This window comes from Canis aureus, chromosome 3, assembly GCF_053574225.1.
Source record: "Canis aureus isolate CA01 chromosome 3, VMU_Caureus_v.1.0, whole genome shotgun sequence".
Lineage (NCBI taxonomy): Eukaryota > Metazoa > Chordata > Mammalia > Carnivora > Canidae > Canis > Canis aureus.
Window position 1 is genome coordinate 74,089,351 of NC_135613.1, and position 16,256 is coordinate 74,105,606.

At 54.6% G+C, this 16,256-nt stretch overlaps 2 protein-coding genes across 19 annotated transcripts in view; both read left to right on the forward strand.

Moving 5' to 3' along the window:
* ARCN1 (archain 1 coat protein complex I subunit delta) overlaps positions 1–2,162 on the forward strand; it is a 29,778-nt gene extending 27,616 nt beyond the window's left edge. For both annotated transcript variants that reach the window (XM_077893735.1, XM_077893736.1), the window contains one exon: positions 404–2,162. In XM_077893735.1, coding sequence (XP_077749861.1) covers positions 404–493 — 90 coding nt within the window. In that variant the 3' untranslated portion in view covers positions 494–2,162. The remainder of the gene's footprint in view (positions 1–403) is intronic.
* A 3,712-nt stretch (positions 2,163–5,874) lies between these two features.
* The window catches only part of PHLDB1 (pleckstrin homology like domain family B member 1), a 46,876-nt gene continuing 36,494 nt past the window's right edge, over positions 5,875–16,256 (forward strand). For 2 of the 17 annotated variants that reach the window (XM_077893746.1, XM_077893742.1), the window contains exons 1-4: positions 8,727–9,196; positions 12,625–12,705; positions 13,357–13,480; positions 14,681–14,851. In XM_077893746.1, the coding sequence (XP_077749872.1) occupies positions 9,077–9,196; positions 12,625–12,705; positions 13,357–13,480; positions 14,681–14,851 (496 nt within the window). In that variant the 5' untranslated portion in view covers positions 8,727–9,076. Of the gene's footprint in view, positions 6,143–7,017; positions 7,151–8,707; positions 9,197–12,624; positions 12,706–13,356; positions 13,481–14,680; positions 14,852–16,256 lie in introns of those variants that run through there. The other 15 variants (XM_077893744.1, XM_077893743.1, XM_077893752.1 and 12 more) reach the window with 15 other exon arrangements.

A 16,256-nucleotide genomic window follows, 5' to 3' on the forward strand; every position in this document is an offset into this window, starting at 1 on the left:
TGATAGAGCAGCTTGGAGAGCAAATTAGGCAAATGACATTGAAGAGTTAGAATATTGCATTTTGGGTCAAAATACTAATTGATCAGTCTGATAAAATGTCTTTGAACTTCGCAGTTTTATGGGGCGGGAGCTGGGTAGTGGCCACTCATTCTAGATCTTTTACTTGATACTACTCTATGACTTATGCTAACAGTTGTCTTTTCTGTCTAGAAATAAGTTAATCATGTTGGTGGGGAAGAGTGATGCTGTAAGCTACAATTGTGAATTGAACTTTTTTAGTGTTTTTGAGTTATTTTTAATACTGCTTTAAGGGAGTTTGATCTGTTCTATCCTGAGAATTTAGTCAGCACCTTAGAGACTCACTCTCCTCCTGCTTTACCTCACTCTCTGTTTGTTTCCCTAGGTTACCAAAGTGACCCAGGTAGATGGAAATAGCCCTGTAAGGTTTTCCACAGAGACCACTTTCCTGGTGGATAAGTATGAAATCCTGTAATTCCAAGAAGAGGGAACTGGAAAGGAAAATTTTCAAATTAATAAAGAAGAAGCCAACAGTGGCTGAAGAGTTTTTTCCAAATCTACAAGCCATTGGAGACCCTTTTTTCTGGTACAGTGCACGATTCTCTGCGTGCAAGGACCCTCAACTCACCCTCAGTGTTCAAGCGTCACAGAGACATTCTTTGGCAAAGAAAGACACAAACATAAAGGGAAAGGCTGCTGATTTCTTTGGCACATTTTACTGGCCAGCAGGAAAGCATGCTCTCCAGAAACCCCCCCCCCCTCAGTTAAATAATTTCTCTATCTTCGTCTTGTTATTGCTCCTTTGTTTTAATTCCTGAACAGAGTTACATTTCATACTAGTTTTTAAAATTTTTCCTCTGCAAATTTTAATCTTTCATACTTCTTTCCTTTACCTTCAGTTTTTCTCTTTCTCTATACCTTCAGTCAAGCACTGGGATCATCTGTATATAGATACTGTATTTGGCACTCCTGGGAACTGGTTGATCTAATCCATCCTCGATCTTTGGACTATACAGGTGAACTGCTTCAGTGGGTTGAGGTCTAGGAAGTGAACAAATAAGGATGTGCTTTGTCCTTGTCCTATGTCCACTCATCCCTCCATTCCTTTTCACATTGTTTCCTTCCAGTCGTGTCCCTCCAGTGTAAAACAGTACTGTGAATCCCACTTGTGCCACTAATAAAGACCGCTGAGAAGCGGCTTTCAGATGGCACAGCCTCCACTTGCAAGATGCCTGAGAGGCGAATGGTTATGTCTAGTGAGGGCTTTCACATCCACCAGTAATCCTGTCTGCTGCTGGTGCTGCCCAGACTTCTGGTTCTTTACACTTTGGGTACTTCAGCTAAAACATAAGAGTTCATGGTCTTTGTCATCCATTCACATGTCCTTGAATTTACCGTCTCCTTCTTCCTGGCTCTTCTCTGTGTTCTCAGTCTTTTCCTCTTTCTCGGTCTTTGAAGTCCTTCCTTTCCGGCCCTCAAGCCTTTTTTGTTGGGTGTCCTTGTGCCCCATCTCATCCATGACTTGTGCAACGGAGAAAGCTACACCAGCCAGCCCAGCGTCGGCTTTCTGATCCAGTATTGCACTTGGTAGGGTTGCTGGGGCTGCTGCTAGGCCACAGCACCAGGCTGGGGTTGGGGGAGAGGCAGATGACTAGGTGACCTGCTGCACTTCCAGCTGGCTGGAGAGTACCACTCCCACTTGGGACAACATCAGGCCTCCCCTGCAAAGAGTGTACTGTCCTCAAAGCAGAGCAGTTACACACAGGTGGCCGTGGGCGGAATTGTTTGCCAAAGAAATTTCTGGCCTTTCCCTTTCCCTTAACTGCATCAGGGAAGAATCCTTATCTCTGGCTTGGTTTCCACATAAGGTTTTTTTGAGGAAGGGGACTGGGATAAGAAATCTGTCATGTAGTTAAGTAGGCAAGAAATCTTATTAATCCAAGTTTGTTTGAAAGTTGCTTGTCCATATGATTTTTTTTAAAGTTGTTTAGTTTCACAACTTTTTTTTTTCTGAAATTACTTTTGGGGTAATATTTAAAATGAGAGACATTTTGTAACCCTGTAAAATACATAGGGAATATAACATTCCAGTGTACACAAAGAAGGAAAATTCTTTAATCAAATAAAGAGTATTATAAAATGAATGTTTATTAGACTCTTGACTCTCATACTTTGGTGTCTGCTGTTTCAAGATGATGTAACAGGATCTAAGTTTAAAAATTAATGATATGTTTTTTTTAAGAGAAAATAATCTCTATCTGGGAGTATTCATTGCCTTTCCCTCCTCGTGTATTCTCTGTTTGAGCATGCACATGTACACATGCACTCCAGATACTGGTACTTTTTGAATTTGATGCTACTTCTAGACTTTTATTTTTTATTTTTTTATTTTTTTATTCATGAGACACAGAGAAAGAGGCAGAGACATAGGCAAAGGGAGAAGCAGGCTCTGTGTAGAGAGCCCAATGTGGGACTCAATCCCGGGACTTGAGGATCATGTCCTGAGCCAAAGGCAGACCCTTTAACCACTGAGCCACCCAGGCATCCCCAGACTTTTGGTCTTAATTTTGTCAGGGCAATTGTAGAATCAGAAATATGAGGCTTCATCTGTAAAGAATAACAATGATTGGTGAGATCTCAGAGCATTCTCTTCCCCATTAGAACAACAGTGGTAAGAAGTAAATGATCCTGGGGTGAGGGATGGATGCTTGCAGAGTTTTGATAGCTTCCTCAGCAAAGACTCCATCCTTACTTTCTTTTTATTTAACTTAAACTATTGAATGTCAACAAATTCTTTGGAAGACAAATTACTCTCTGTAATGAATAGTAAGTGTCTGAGAATGATAAAGTTATCTTCATGGAGAAAGCCAAGACTTTGAATTTTTTTTTCCTTAAGAGAAATACGAAGTATCTGGTCTGTGTTGCTGAAGTGTGGCTTGGCTCTCTGAGACTGTAACCTTAATCCAGTGAAGCACACCAGAACCATGCCACACCCCGACTGGCAGCTAATCCCTCCACGGCATCAAGTGGACTTTTTGTTGGTCTCTTGTGAGGGAGACCAACAAAATAATTAGCTCTGACTGAGCATTCTGTTGAATGTAGGAGGTTTGTGGTTCCTGCTTTGAATTAATTCCACACAGAGGAGGTAGGGAACATACCTCGTGGTCAGGAATTCCCTTTTATTTTTATTTATTTTTTTTTTTAAAGATTTTTTATTTATTTATTCATGATAGTCACAGAGAGAGAGAGAGGCAGAGACACAGGCAGAGGGAGAAGCAGGCTCCATGCACCGGGAGCCCGATGTGGGATTCGATCCCGGGTCTCCAGGATCGCACCCTGGGCCAAAGGCAGGCGCCAAACCGCTGCGCCACCCAGGGATCCCAGGAATTCCCTTTTAAAAAGATCTGTAATTCATCTACTCCCAGTAGTTCCAAACCCCCAGATCTATCAACCCGTGCATCTCTGACACAGGAAGCTTTGCCCTTAATGTGAAGTTGTTCACACTGAGTAGCAACTGAGCGATTTCCAGAGTTGATAAAGAGTAGTTTTTTAAAACAGTTCACATCTGGTCGGGCCGGGCCCATTGGAAGAAGAGAAAAATAGAAAAAGCCCCAATCCCCAAGATGAAAGTCTAGGGGCACCTGGGCGGCTCAGTGGTTGAGCGTCTGCTTTTGGCTTAGGTCGTGGTCCTGGGGTCTTGGGATCGAATTCCACATCAGACTCCTCATGGGGAGCGTGCTTCTCTCTCTACCTAGGTCTCTGCCTCTCTGTGTCTCTTATGAATAAATAAATAAAATCTTAAAAAAGATTAAAGTCTAACCAGAAGCAATTGGCTGTACCTACTTAAGACTTTTTTCCTAAAGTAGACAAGTGTTTTCTACAGCTGATGATAGCAGAGGTGTCTGTCTTGTAGGCTTCAGAGGAGTCTCTCAAAAGAAAGCAAAAACTCCACTCTCCTCTACTATGCACATCTCAGGGCACCCATTCTCCCTCTATTCCCTCTTGACTCCTTTGGTAAATCTATTTGCAGCTATAGAGCTTTGAAACTCTTAGAGGCTCCACAAGTAATTAATTGGTTGCCGTTCATTGCTCTTACCCAGGGTTAGGAAGCAGCTCTACAAGTGTCGGTCTCACATCTTACCCTCTGGGGTTAGGGGTTTACATGGAGGCAAACCTTTAGGAAGACAATACTACCAACACAAGAGGTCAAGCAACTGGGCAGTTTTCACAAGCTTGGATCACTGGGGAGTGATCCCCCCCACCCACTCCCCCACCCGCCATAGACAGGGTTTTGGCCTTGCTGTTCACAGGGCAGGGGCTAAATGGTTCTTTAGGGCTTAGTCCAATTCTCAAAAGCTCCCATAAGCATACCCTGTGTGATCAGGTTGGTAACCAAAGGGGCTAGGTGAAAAAGAGGCATTAACAATTTCAAGGCAATTAGGGAAGTGGATCTAGGTCTTGTTTCCCATTATTTGCCCAAATCAGTGCTTGTTCTGATCAGCTCGTAGGAAGGTCCTGAGCCATGGAGGTAGATGAGATCAGTCTTACCCCCTTCTCCCTCCCCCACCCCTCCCCTGCCCTACCCAAAATGCCCACTCAGCTTCTGTGTCTCAGCTTTGGGTCTAAGCCTGGATTGTGCAATTTCTAGAAGCTGAGGAGAGAGCTCCTGCTGAAGAAAGGTTTGAACTTTTTCCCAAGTTGGATGCAGCGAGGAATTACTTGGCATCATTGCTGCCACCACACCTACACTAATGATGCCTGAGTTCAGGATCCACAGGGGCCAGAAAGGATAGCTTTAGAAGGTGTGAAGCTACAGGGGTCGCTTGCTGTACTGAGCAATAATTGCCTCCTTCTGGGGCTGGAGGGGCACGGTTGGAGAGGAGGGACAGAAGTGGGAAATGTGCCTAGCAAAGGCAGGAGGGACGTGGAAATAGACTCCTGACACTCATAGCCAAGTGCAGAAGGCCTTCAAAAATCCACTCTTCCTTCCACACCCAGCCTTTGCCCTCTCCCCCTGCTTCCACTTCGGAAAGTCTGAAGCATGCTTGGAAAACTGTTTTCTGCTTTCTTCTCTCTTCCTCCCCCTTTCCTGAGCTCCCAGCTGCTCGACCTCTTGCGTAATTGTGAGAGAGCACTGAGTTTTTTGATGGGCTCCAGATGTGCGGCGGGTGGGGGTGGAGGGTGGGGGTGGTAGGTCTGTAGTCCCCTGAGTGCTCTAACTGTGGGAACATAGAGCCTCAACCCAGCAGGATGAGGACACATTGCACAGAGCCTTTATCATGGGGTCAGCTGGTCCCTGGGTGGGAGGACAGAAGTTGGGTGCTGTTTCAACCCCCTGCCTCAGCATCATCTGCCTGGTGGTAGGCTCCATCATTCCCTGAAATTCCTCCTGACCGAGATGGTAAAGAAGATCTGGGAGTTGTGAAACAGTTCTGTGAAGAGACTCCGAGGTACCCCAATCAGAGCCCCATCCCTCAAGTGCTGGGTCTTGGCACATAGGATACAATAGTTTTGGATTTTTCTTTTTACCAGTATAGTCCGAAAATTGCTGTTGTGATCTGCCTCATGAAAAGGTGGCCGGAGTCAAAACACTTTCGTGAGCCTCAAACAGTATGAAGAGAAGGAGAATAAGAGGCTTCCTCCCCATCCCCCAAATCCTGAGGTTTCTTGGTACCCACCATGCAGGCTGGAGTGGAGCCTTGCTTGTTTGACCTCTGTGAGCCACAGCTGCTAACTGCAAAGTGTCTTTCCCCATCCCCCTCCCGTCCACTGCCTGGCTCCAGTCAGCCCCAGCCTCCCGCCCTGGGGGGCCGCTGCTAATGCTGGCCCTGTCAATAAGTGACCAAAGATTCCTGCAGTTCAGCCTCCTGCTGTTCCCGGGTTAGGGAGAGAGGGCACAAACTAAAGCCACTGAATCAGAACAACATATGTTCATCCCAGAGAGGGCAAATTATCTTCTGCTATCTGCCCCAGCTGGAAGGCGTGGGGGCCTTCTGCTCCTTCATTCAGCGAGGAGGAGTCTCAGGGGATCCTTCTAGGGCAAGTTAAAGAGGTCCAGTCTCCTGAGGTCCATTCCCTAGGGCCTCTCCAGTCAGTCTCCGGGGGCAAGAGCTGGCTTTGCAAGGTAAGGATTCACTGTCTCGCATTGGATTTCAGGGTGGGGGTTGAGATGACCAAGGGCTTCAACCAGAGGAGCTTCTAGACTCCTCTTAGGTTTTTTAGTCTTTCCTTTTCTCCCTTATTAACCCTCTACTCCTACAGAGGCCCTCACTGACTGCTAAAGGACGGTGTGCTCAATCGTCTGCCTATAGCTTGCCCCCCTAGTTGTATGTAAGTCAGCAGGTGGTGGCAGGGGGGAGCTACATGGACGGGGGCAGGATAGTGATTCAATTCACGTTTCTGTGCTTTACACTTTGCATGGTGCTTTAACATGTTTTATACCTATAGTATACTTAGAAAAACATCTGTGAAGCCTGATGTGCAGGATTACCAACCCCACTTACAGCTCTTCACGTCGGGCTTGGAATAGGGTGAGGAGAAGGGGTGACGGCGTAAACCTGGGTACCCTCAGCAGGTATTTTCTGGAGATCTTGAAAGTATGCTGGAGAGCTACGGACAGGAGGTTCACTGGGAGCCACGGGGGACTCAGGCCTCTAAGGCTTAAAAAGAAGCGGGCGGGTTGGGGTGGGGGCGAGAGAGTGAGAAATTGTCAAGAACACCCTTTCTCGGAAGAGCCTTAAGGCCTAGGGGTGGAGGTGGTCGAGGGGAGTCCGCAGGGGAGTCCGAAGGGGAGGGGAGGAGGGAGGAGGGTGTGTGTGTGTGTTGACGGTAGCGGAGAGCCCAGCTGCAGAGAGGAACAAAGCGGGCGCTGTGCAGGAGGGGGTGTGGGGGGGAGGTGCTGCTATGGGAAAGGGTGGGTGGGGGGACCTTGGGCTCCAGCTCCACAAGGGCGTCTTCTCTGGCTGGCCTGACGGGACGGGGACGGGGCGGGGGCGGGGACTGGGGGGCGGGACCTGCTCGCTCTCCTCCCACTCCGCGGGCTCCCAGGGAAAAAGCAACAGTGTCCTCCAGAGCCTGAGGCCCCGGAGGCCGAGCCGGCGAAGGGACCGGTGTCCCCCTCTGCCCCCGCGAGGTAAGGACGCGCTTCCCCCTTGGCCCGCGGGTCTCGCCGTTTGCGCAGCTGGGGCTGGATAAGGGGAAGTCCCAGGGCCTGGCGGGAGCCCTCAGATCAGCTCTGGGCGGGAGCCCCGAAGCAGCCTGGAGGAGGAGGGGGCGCCCCGATGGGTGGTGGGGGGCGGCAGCCGAAAGGGCTTTGTGGGGAGCCGGCTCCGCCGCCTTGCCGCCCGCGGCTGGCTTTGCCCTCCGGAGCCTCGGTCCGCGCAGCCGCCAGAGGGGGCCCTCGCGCTCCACCCCGGCTCGGACTCCCCCGCGGGCACCCCGACGGCCGGCGCGGCGGACTCTCGCGGGGGCTCGTCCGCCCTGGCCGCGCACCTCCCACCCTCCGGCCGCCGGCAGGACCGAGAGCCGAGCGCCGGGGAGGGGCGCCCCTGCACCATCTCCGCTCGCGTCGGCGCCCGGGCCGCCCTGCGGACGAGGAGTGTGTGCGGAGTCCGACCCAGAGGCAGGGCGGATCCGGGAGCGACCCTCGGGCGTGCTCGGGGATGGGAGGCGCGTCCGGCGTCCCGAGCCCTCCTCCGAGGCCCCGCATCTTGAGGGGTCCGGGAGGCCGGATGGGGCGCCCGCAGGGGGAGGGAGTCCAGGCTCCCGCCACGCCCGCGGGGTTGGGATCCGAATCCCTAGCGGAGTTCCCCGAGGCGGGGGCTGAGCGCGTCATCCGGGTTCCTCCGGGATGGGGAAGTGCGGGCGGCGGGCGGCGGGCGGCGGGCGGCGGGGCCGGGGAGGGGCCGCCCGCGCGGGGTGGCCGAGGAGCCCGCGGACGCTTCCGCCCGGGCCGGGGCGAGCGGGGCCGGGCCCGGGGGGCGCGCGGCCCGGCGGGGGACCCGGGGAGCCGGGGCGGGGCCGCATTCTGGGCCCGTTAGCTCAGCGGTCCGGAGGCTCCCGGGCTGACTCATCGGGCCGCTCGCGCACACACACAGGCTCCCCCACCCGGGCATCCCACGCGGCGGACACGCACCGCGCCCGCCCCGCCTCCCCCGCCCGCCGCGCGCAGCCCGGGTCCCGGCTGCCGCCGCACGTGCGCCCGCCTTCGCCGCGACCTGGGGCGCGCACCGCGCACCGGGCACCCCTGACCCCGCGGCGCCCCCGCGGCTCCCCCGCGGCTCCCGCCCGCACGCCGGCCGCTCACCCCGCACCCCCGTGCGCGCTCAGGCCCCTGCAGGCCGCTGCCCCGCGGGGAGCGGGCGGCGTCGGGGCGGCCGCCCCTGCCCCCGGCCGCGCAGACAAGCGGCTCCTTCTCCCTGCCCGGCCGAAGAAAGGCCGCTTGTCCGGCGTCCGCGGCGGGCGGGGCGGCCCAACACTGCGGCCTTGTCCCACCTGGCGGCCCCGGGCAGCGCGGGCCCCGGGCCAGCGACGAGCCGCGCCCTGGCGGCAGCCCCCGCCCCCCCCCGCCTCTCCCCGCCTCCAGCCTCCGCTCAGCGCCTCTGCTCTTTGGCCTGCGGCCGCCCCAACTTCTGGGCCCCGGCCTGCCTCAGTCTCCCCTCCCTGGCTTCCCGCCCCGGCTGCTCCCCCCACTGCCCTCTGTGCCGTCTGGGCCCCCCCTGGCCGTCGTGCCCTTCACTCGACGGCCTCCGTCCTCGGGCTCCCCCTCTCCTTAGTCCCCCAGGCCACCCACCGAGCTGTGCCTCCGTCCCCCCCAGCTCTGCGTGCCCCGGGCTGTCTCCCCATCTTCTTACCCCCGTGCATCCCCCGTCTCATTTCCCTCAACCCTGTCTCCGTCTTTCATCCAGCCCCCATCCCCGCGTCTCCCTGCCGCAGACCCCTGACCACCCCCCTTGTCAAGTTCTCTCCGCCCCGGCCTGTCCACACCCCTCCCCGGTCCCCGCCCTCCGGGCTCCCGGCCTCAGTTTCCTTCCCGTCCCGACTCCTTCCTCGAGGGCGGATGTGCGTCGGGAAGGCGAAGGCGGCGGCGGGCGGAGAGGGTCCCGGCTCGGCCTCGGGGCCTCGGGGCGCGGTCATGCGACGCCCGGGGCGAGGCCTCGGCTGGCGCCCTGGGCCACAGGTGAGGCGGGGGAGCGTCGGGGCGGGACGCGGGAGGCCCCGGTTTGGAGCCTGGACTCCCTCCAGTGCCTGTTGGCTGCAGACCTTCTCGCGCCTCCCTTCACCCTGATTCGGCTGCCGAGACTCCCGAGCGGCGACGGGCACCCACGCGGCGGAGAGGGCTGGGCGCGGGCGACCCCGCGGGGCGAGGAGGCCGGAGGGCCGGGCCCAACGAGCTCACTCCCAGGCCCCTGCCCCCTGCGCCCCGGGAGGTGCGGGACGGCCACGGAGAGCCCGGGGGACCGCGGCGCCTCCCTGCCGTCCCTGCCGGCCCTGCCGTCCCTCCTCCCCGGAGCCGGCCTCGCGCCGCAGGGGCCTTTTTTTGGCAGCGGGACCGGGCGGGGCGCTCGGAGTGGGTAATTACCGCCCGGGCCGTGGGTAGCCCTGTCCGCGGAAGTGGGCTGGCGGCGGGGCGCCCCCGCGCAGGCCGCTGGGCCCCGGGGCTCGGGTGGGGTCCGGGGAGAGGGCGCCCCCAGGTGGCCGCGGCGGAGACCCTTTGTCAGGGCGCGCCCGGGAGCTGCCCGCTGGTCCAGGGTCTCTTTCCACTTCACCTGGCTTGAGTTTCTGAGCTGGGGCCATACATCTCTACATCTTATCTTCTCTGTCTCTCCCTGCGCCTCTCCTTATCTCTCCCTCTCTTTTCACCTTATTATTTCCCTCTCTCCTCTCATCACTTGTTCCCCATCAATCTTATTCCTTTACAGTCTATCTCCACTTGAAATTCTTTGGTGTAAATAGATTCATTCATTTCTTCCTTCATTCTTCCTTCCTTCCTGAGAGACAGACACAGAGACATAGGGAGAGGGAGAAGCAGGCCCCAGGGTGGGGAGCCCGATGTGGGACTCCATCCCAGGACACCGGGATCATGACCTGAGCCGAAGGCAAATGGTCAACCACTGAGCCACCAAGGTGTCCCTCTTTGGTGTAAATTAATGAACACACCCAAAACTGCCTCACTGGGTGATAGTGACAAATTTGACAGATAAAGGTGAAGTGACTTACTTGTTCTAGATCTTTATTTTTTTCTGTTAAGATTTTATTTATTTATTCATGAGACACAGAGAGAGGCAAGAGACACAGGCAGAGGGAGAAGCAGGCTCCCTGCAGGGACCCGGCACCTTCCTGCAGGCTCCCAGGACCCTGGGATCATGACCTGAGCCAAAAGCAGACGCTCAACCACTGAGCCACCCAGGCGTCCCTACTAGATCTTAAAGCCCATACTAACACCTGGCATGTTTATGGTGCTTTGCACTTCACAGAGTGTCATTTAACATAATACCTGAATCTCCAATCTTTTTTTTAAAAAGTGTTATTGAGGTATAATGCATGTATCATCTGATTCACTTAATTGAAGTGTGAGGTCAATGATTTTTAGAATATATTTACAGAGCTGTGCCACCATCATCACAGTTTTGTTTTAGAACAAGTCCATCAGGCCAAAAAGAAATCTTGTGCCCATTTATAGTCACTCCCCATCCTACCCTTAGCCACAGGCAAGCAGTGATCCAGACAATCTTTTGTGAAAAAAAAAAAAAATCATTATTCTACTTTTATAGAGAATGACCTGACACTCAGAGAATTTACGTAACTTGTCCAAGATCTCACAGCTAATACGTAATAAAGTCAGGGTTAGAATTTAGGGTTCTTGCATCCCGGTCTGAAGGTCTTTCCACTAAACAATGATCCCGCCATTCCTGCACCGTTATTTATTGTTTTATTTTCTTACTCCCGTTTGATGTAAGCTCCCCATTCCTGACCTGCTGTGGCACCTCTCTTCCCTCAGAGAATGCTGAGGGATTTCCCTGAGTGGAAGGAAACAGTGTAGCAGGCTCTCTGACCCTGGAAATTCTTCCCCATGGCCAGATCTCCTGGGGAGATGCCAGGCCAGCTTGGAGCTTGGTGTAGGTTAATGGCCTCTGCCTTCCCTCTTCCCAGGCCGAGTTGGGGTGGGCCCCAGGCCCTATTCCGGTTTCTCTTCCGCCAGCTTGGGTGGACACAGTGACGGACATGATGCCGTCCAGGTCCGGAAAGGGTGGAAGCTGGGAGAGTAAAATTAGTAACTCAATGGCTCGGGCCCTTGGGCCCTACTGCCAGGGTCAGACACTCCTTGGAATGCTGGCTCCTGCCCCCACTTCCTCTCCCAAGTCACCGGGTCCTGGTGGATGCCTGGCAGAGAAAGTGGAGGGAAGCCCTGCCTTCCTGGGTCTCCCTCCTGAGGCCAGCCACACTCTCTTGGCTGTCCCCAGCCCCAATTTTGCAGCAAAAGGGAAGCATCTACCTTAGCAAGATGATCAAGGGATGGACATGCAGGCACACCTTAGTGCCCAGAGGTCCCTCACATTTCTCAGGTCCCCAAAACTGTGAGCCAGGGAGAAAGGGACGGGTAGGGAGAGTTCAAGTTCTGGCTCTGGAATCTACTTTATCCTTGGTTCTAAAGACCTAAGGGGGCGCCTGGGTGGCTCAGTTGGTTAAGTGTCTGCCTTCAGCTCAGGTCATGATCTCAAGGTCCTGGGATCGAGTCCTTCATCACATGGGGCTTTCTGCTCAATGGGGAGTCTACTTTTCCCTCTCTCCCTGCACCCCCCCTCATGTGCACACGCTCTCTTTGTCTCCATCTCTATCTCAAATAAATAAAATCTTTAAAAAATAAAGTCCTAAAAAAAATTAAAAAGTCCTAAGCTTCCTACAACATCAGATGAGATTAAGAACCCTAGAAAACTGTATTCCTTCTCTTAGTCACCACTGAGGGTTTTTTTTGGTTGTTGTTGATTGTCTGGGGTGAGGTGGCTTTCCAGGGAAGAGAGGGTGTAGGAGTTGAGACTATAGAAGGCTAGAATTGTTGAGTTTTTCCTGTTGTGTCTCTTTAAGCAGACACCCTGTTCTGACCCCTGGGGAAAAGAGACAAAAGGAGAGGAGCTGAGGGGAAGGTGTGGGAAGTTGCCAGGAAAGAGACCTACTCAGCCCTGCCACTTACCTGGGGGAGCCTCTGGCTGCCTGTGTCCCTGGGGGAGTTCCTTGGACCTGGCTTCCCTCACTGAGGTGGATTTTCTGTACCCTACCTCTGGCTCCAGGTATTTGAGGGTCCTCTGCTGCCAAGGCCTGGCTCCTGGGTGTCAGAGGCAAGAAAGCATAGACATATAGGCCAGGCCTCTAGGCCTCTGTGTGTTTATGGTGGCAAGAGTCAGGACTGGTGTGCTGAGTGTCTGTGCAAGGCTGGAGATGTGGCGCTGCCTTCCCCGGAGAAGCTCCTGAGTTGCCTCACTCTTTCCTCAAGAGCGTGCTGGGAATGAGGGTGCCTGGCACTGTCCTCCATCCCTTCACCCTGAGAACCTCCTTTCCCTCTCCTCCCCTGGCCTCCCCACTGACACCCGCCTTCTGCTGTGTCCCCAGGAGCTCTGGAGCCCCAGGACCATGGATGCTCTTAATAGGAACCAGGTAGGCCCTGGATGCAAGACCCAAGCAATGGTAAAGGTGAGTGGGGTCAAGGCTAAGGGGCAAGCAGGCTTGTTGGAGAGGGTGGGTTTGGCTCCTCCACCCACCTGTGGTCCCAGCCCAGGGATGAGAGCAGCAAGCAGCTCCTCTCAGCCCTTCCCCCAGCCCCAAGCCTATTAAGGCTAAGTCTTTATCTGAATCAGGTTAATTGGTTCACCCAGAATATACCCTTTGGAAGTCAGGAAGCGGTTTATAGATTGACCCTGGGCTGTGTCCCCCTCCTAGATCCATGCCCTGTGACTGAGTCTCACAGAGGCAAGAAGTGGCCAAGTGGATGGCCATGGACAGTCCACAGGGAGGAGTCTGCATTGGCCCTTCTGTGCAGCAACTCCTTCTCCTACCCAGCACCCGCCTACTCTCCTTACTTTCTGTCTTAATAGACAAAGGGGGCAGTTAAGCCAAGACTCGAGATAAATCCAGTGGGACGAGTTAGTGGCCTAGATTCAGATCTCATTACAATTTAGTGTAATAATGCCCCATGAAAGATTTTGTGCTAAAGCCTTTCCACACTCCCAGAGCCCTCAGAGAGGGCAAGTGCTGGAGAGAGTGTCGGTGTGATTGGGACTTGGGTGCTCAGGTTTGGGACTAAAGTCTTTGACGATGCTCATCCCCCACCTCCGCTTCCTGCAGAAAGGGCCCTTGGACCTGATCGAGACAGGCAAAGGGCTGAAGGTGCAAACGGACAAACCCCATCTGGTGAGCCTGGGCAGTGGGCGGCTGAGCACGGCTATCACCCTTCTGCCTCTGGAGGAAGGTGAGTCTGGAGGCACGGCCCACCTGCCACCCCTCCATCCTTACAGGCATTCCTGCCCTGGCTTCCAGGCATGTGTTGGGGCCCTTCTGCCATTTTTTTTTTATTATTGAAATGATCACACTTTTGATTCATTTCATTTTATTTTTTAAAAAATTTATTTATCCATGAGAGAGAAGGGGGGGGTGCAGAGACATAGGTAGAGGGAGAAGCAGGCTCCATGCAGGGAGCCTGACGTGGAACTCGATCCAGGGTCTCCAGGATCATGCCCTGGGCTGAAGGCAGCACTAAACCGCTGAGCCACCCAGGCTGCTCCCTCCTGCCATTTGTCTGCAACATTTGCCTCCCCCAAATTGCGGGCCCCCAGATTCCACCAGCTTGCTTCCCTTGTCCCCCCTGGACTGCCTGCCGTCTTCGGTAGATAATCTGGCTCCATGACTGGGATTAAAGATCAGTTTAGAGGTGAGGAAGAGAGCACTGAAACAGGAGAGCACATTGCTCTTAGCAACCGGTGTGGCCGAGAAGAAAGGGGCCCCCTTCCAGGGTGATGCCTGGCATGGGAGCAGGTACCTGTGGACAAGGCAGCAGTGGGAGGAAGCGCAGACCTCCCAAGATAAGGTCCTGCCACAGCCCCCCTTCCCCGCACAGCTTCTGCCCGCTCTCTTCTCTCCTGGCTGCACTTGTTGCCTGGGTGATTCTACATTCCCCACATTCTCCAAATACCAGTCCCGGGGGCGCTGCCAGGGGGAGCTGTGCAAGCTGCAGCTGGGTGGGGCGAGGCCGCGGAGAGGAGACGGGTGAGGGAGGGCAGAGGCTGCAGGTGAGAAGCTGAGGGGGGGGGGGCGAGAAGAAGGAGAGATGGCAGGTTCGGAGGAGCGGAGAGAGGGAGCTTGATGGAGGACTTGGGGACGAGGAGTTGGAAGGATTGAAGGGAGGTCGGGGACAAGAACTTTCCTTCCATCTGTGGAGGCTGGGTGCTCTGTGCCCCCTGGGTCCTCCCATCTATGAGCCAGAGTGTTCGCTGCCTGCCCAGAACTTCTATCGCTGACCATCTCCACCAGCCTCTGGGGCCCAAAGGGGCGGCCAGTGGTAGGCAGGCAGGATCCTCCGCAAAGTAGGAGGTGGAATTACATTCCCTTTGCTGCCCCCCTGGCCCTGGCCCTGCCTCCTCAACCTCTGACTCAGTTTGCTCTCTGTCTTCAGGGAAGACGGTGATTGGCTCCGCAGCCAGGGACATCTCCCTGCAGGGCCCAGGCTTGGCTCCGGAGCACTGCTACATCGAGAACGTGCGGGGCACCCTCACCCTCTACCCTTGTGGCAATGCCTGCAGTATTGACGGGCTCCCCATCCGGCAGCCCACCAGGCTCACTCAGGGTAAGGTTTGCCCTCCGCTTTACAAGCTTTACAAGCCTGTGATGGGGGCAGGGGGAGCCTGCTGTGGTGGTTGCCATGGTAACCGCCTGAGTGGCCATTAGCCTTGGTGGGCTGCTTGGGTGCCTCAACATCATCCCAAACTCCTCTAGCATCCAGATTTGTCTTCAATCTCCTTTTCTTCTGTGGTCACCTCTTCGGGGGTGCGGGTGGGGGGAGAGAGAGAGGTTCTGATGAGCGCATTCCAAGGGCAGGGGAAGCTGTGCAGTGGTCATTAGTGATGGTTAAGGGAGAGCAATTGGAACATCAGCGAGGAGAACTGTCATTGTTTCATGAGGCCAAGAAGGAGCGGCTCTGAGAAGATGTAGAGGTGGGAAGGTAGGACTAACCCTAATACCCTCTGATGGGGATGGAGCAAAGGTGAGAGCTGAGGATGCTGCTCACTCCTGTTAAAATACCGTTGACTGTAGCTTTGGGGTTGTGATATGGTTAGCACCCTGTTCCCCAAAGCCACAGGCCGTTCTGTTGTGTTAGGCAGTTCTGAAAACTGGGCCCCTAGGTAATATGGTGACCATGACCCAGTGTTATGGGGTCATGGGGTTGACCTAGGTGTGTTTGCCTCGGGCATCCATTGATCCCGTGAATCATCAGGTTAGGGGAGTGAGAAAAGTGACTTGGGGTAGAGGGTAGAGGTGGGGTTGACCTGAGGATAGGAGCCTTGGGCCCAGCCTGGCCCTGAGCAGGAGTAAGGTCCTGCCCTTGTTTTCTGGGGATACTCGCCTCTTACTGGCCGGAAGCTCCTTTGCAGTGGAAATCCCACTCATTCCTTTGTCTCCTCTCCTTCTGTTCACATCCCCGAGGGTCTCTTTAGATGCCACTCCCTTCACAGCTGACCCAGGAGACCCAACCTTTCCCTCCTCCTTTCCTCCTGCCTTGGGCACTATGAGGAGGACACCTGGCTTCAGAGAGGCAGGTCCACCAGCAGCAGTAGGCAGGCCCTTGGCTCTCCAGGGCTTGGAGTTCTCTGACTCCAGATGAGATGATAGGAGGCACTCTTGTAAGTTGGAGCTTTGGCTGTGATGCCATCTGGTTCCTGAGGGTCCTGTTCGATCTCAAAGAGAACATCTTTCCCAAGATTTGGGTGTGGGGAAGAGAGATAGTAAAGCAGTAAGGAGAAGGAAGGGCAGAGTTCAAAGAAGGCTAGAGAAAGAGCCCAGCCCTTACTCCCCCAGCCCCAGATCCCTTGCATTCATGGGCAAGAACCTGTGTGTGGTGAGCAGGGTGGGGGAAGGGATGCTCTGTAAGACACTTCTAGCTCAAGTCTTCCCAGAGCATCATTTAGCTCCCTGAGAAGAGGGAGGGCCTAGGTCAAGATGGAATTCTTAGGCATTTCCTGTGGCCCCAGTGA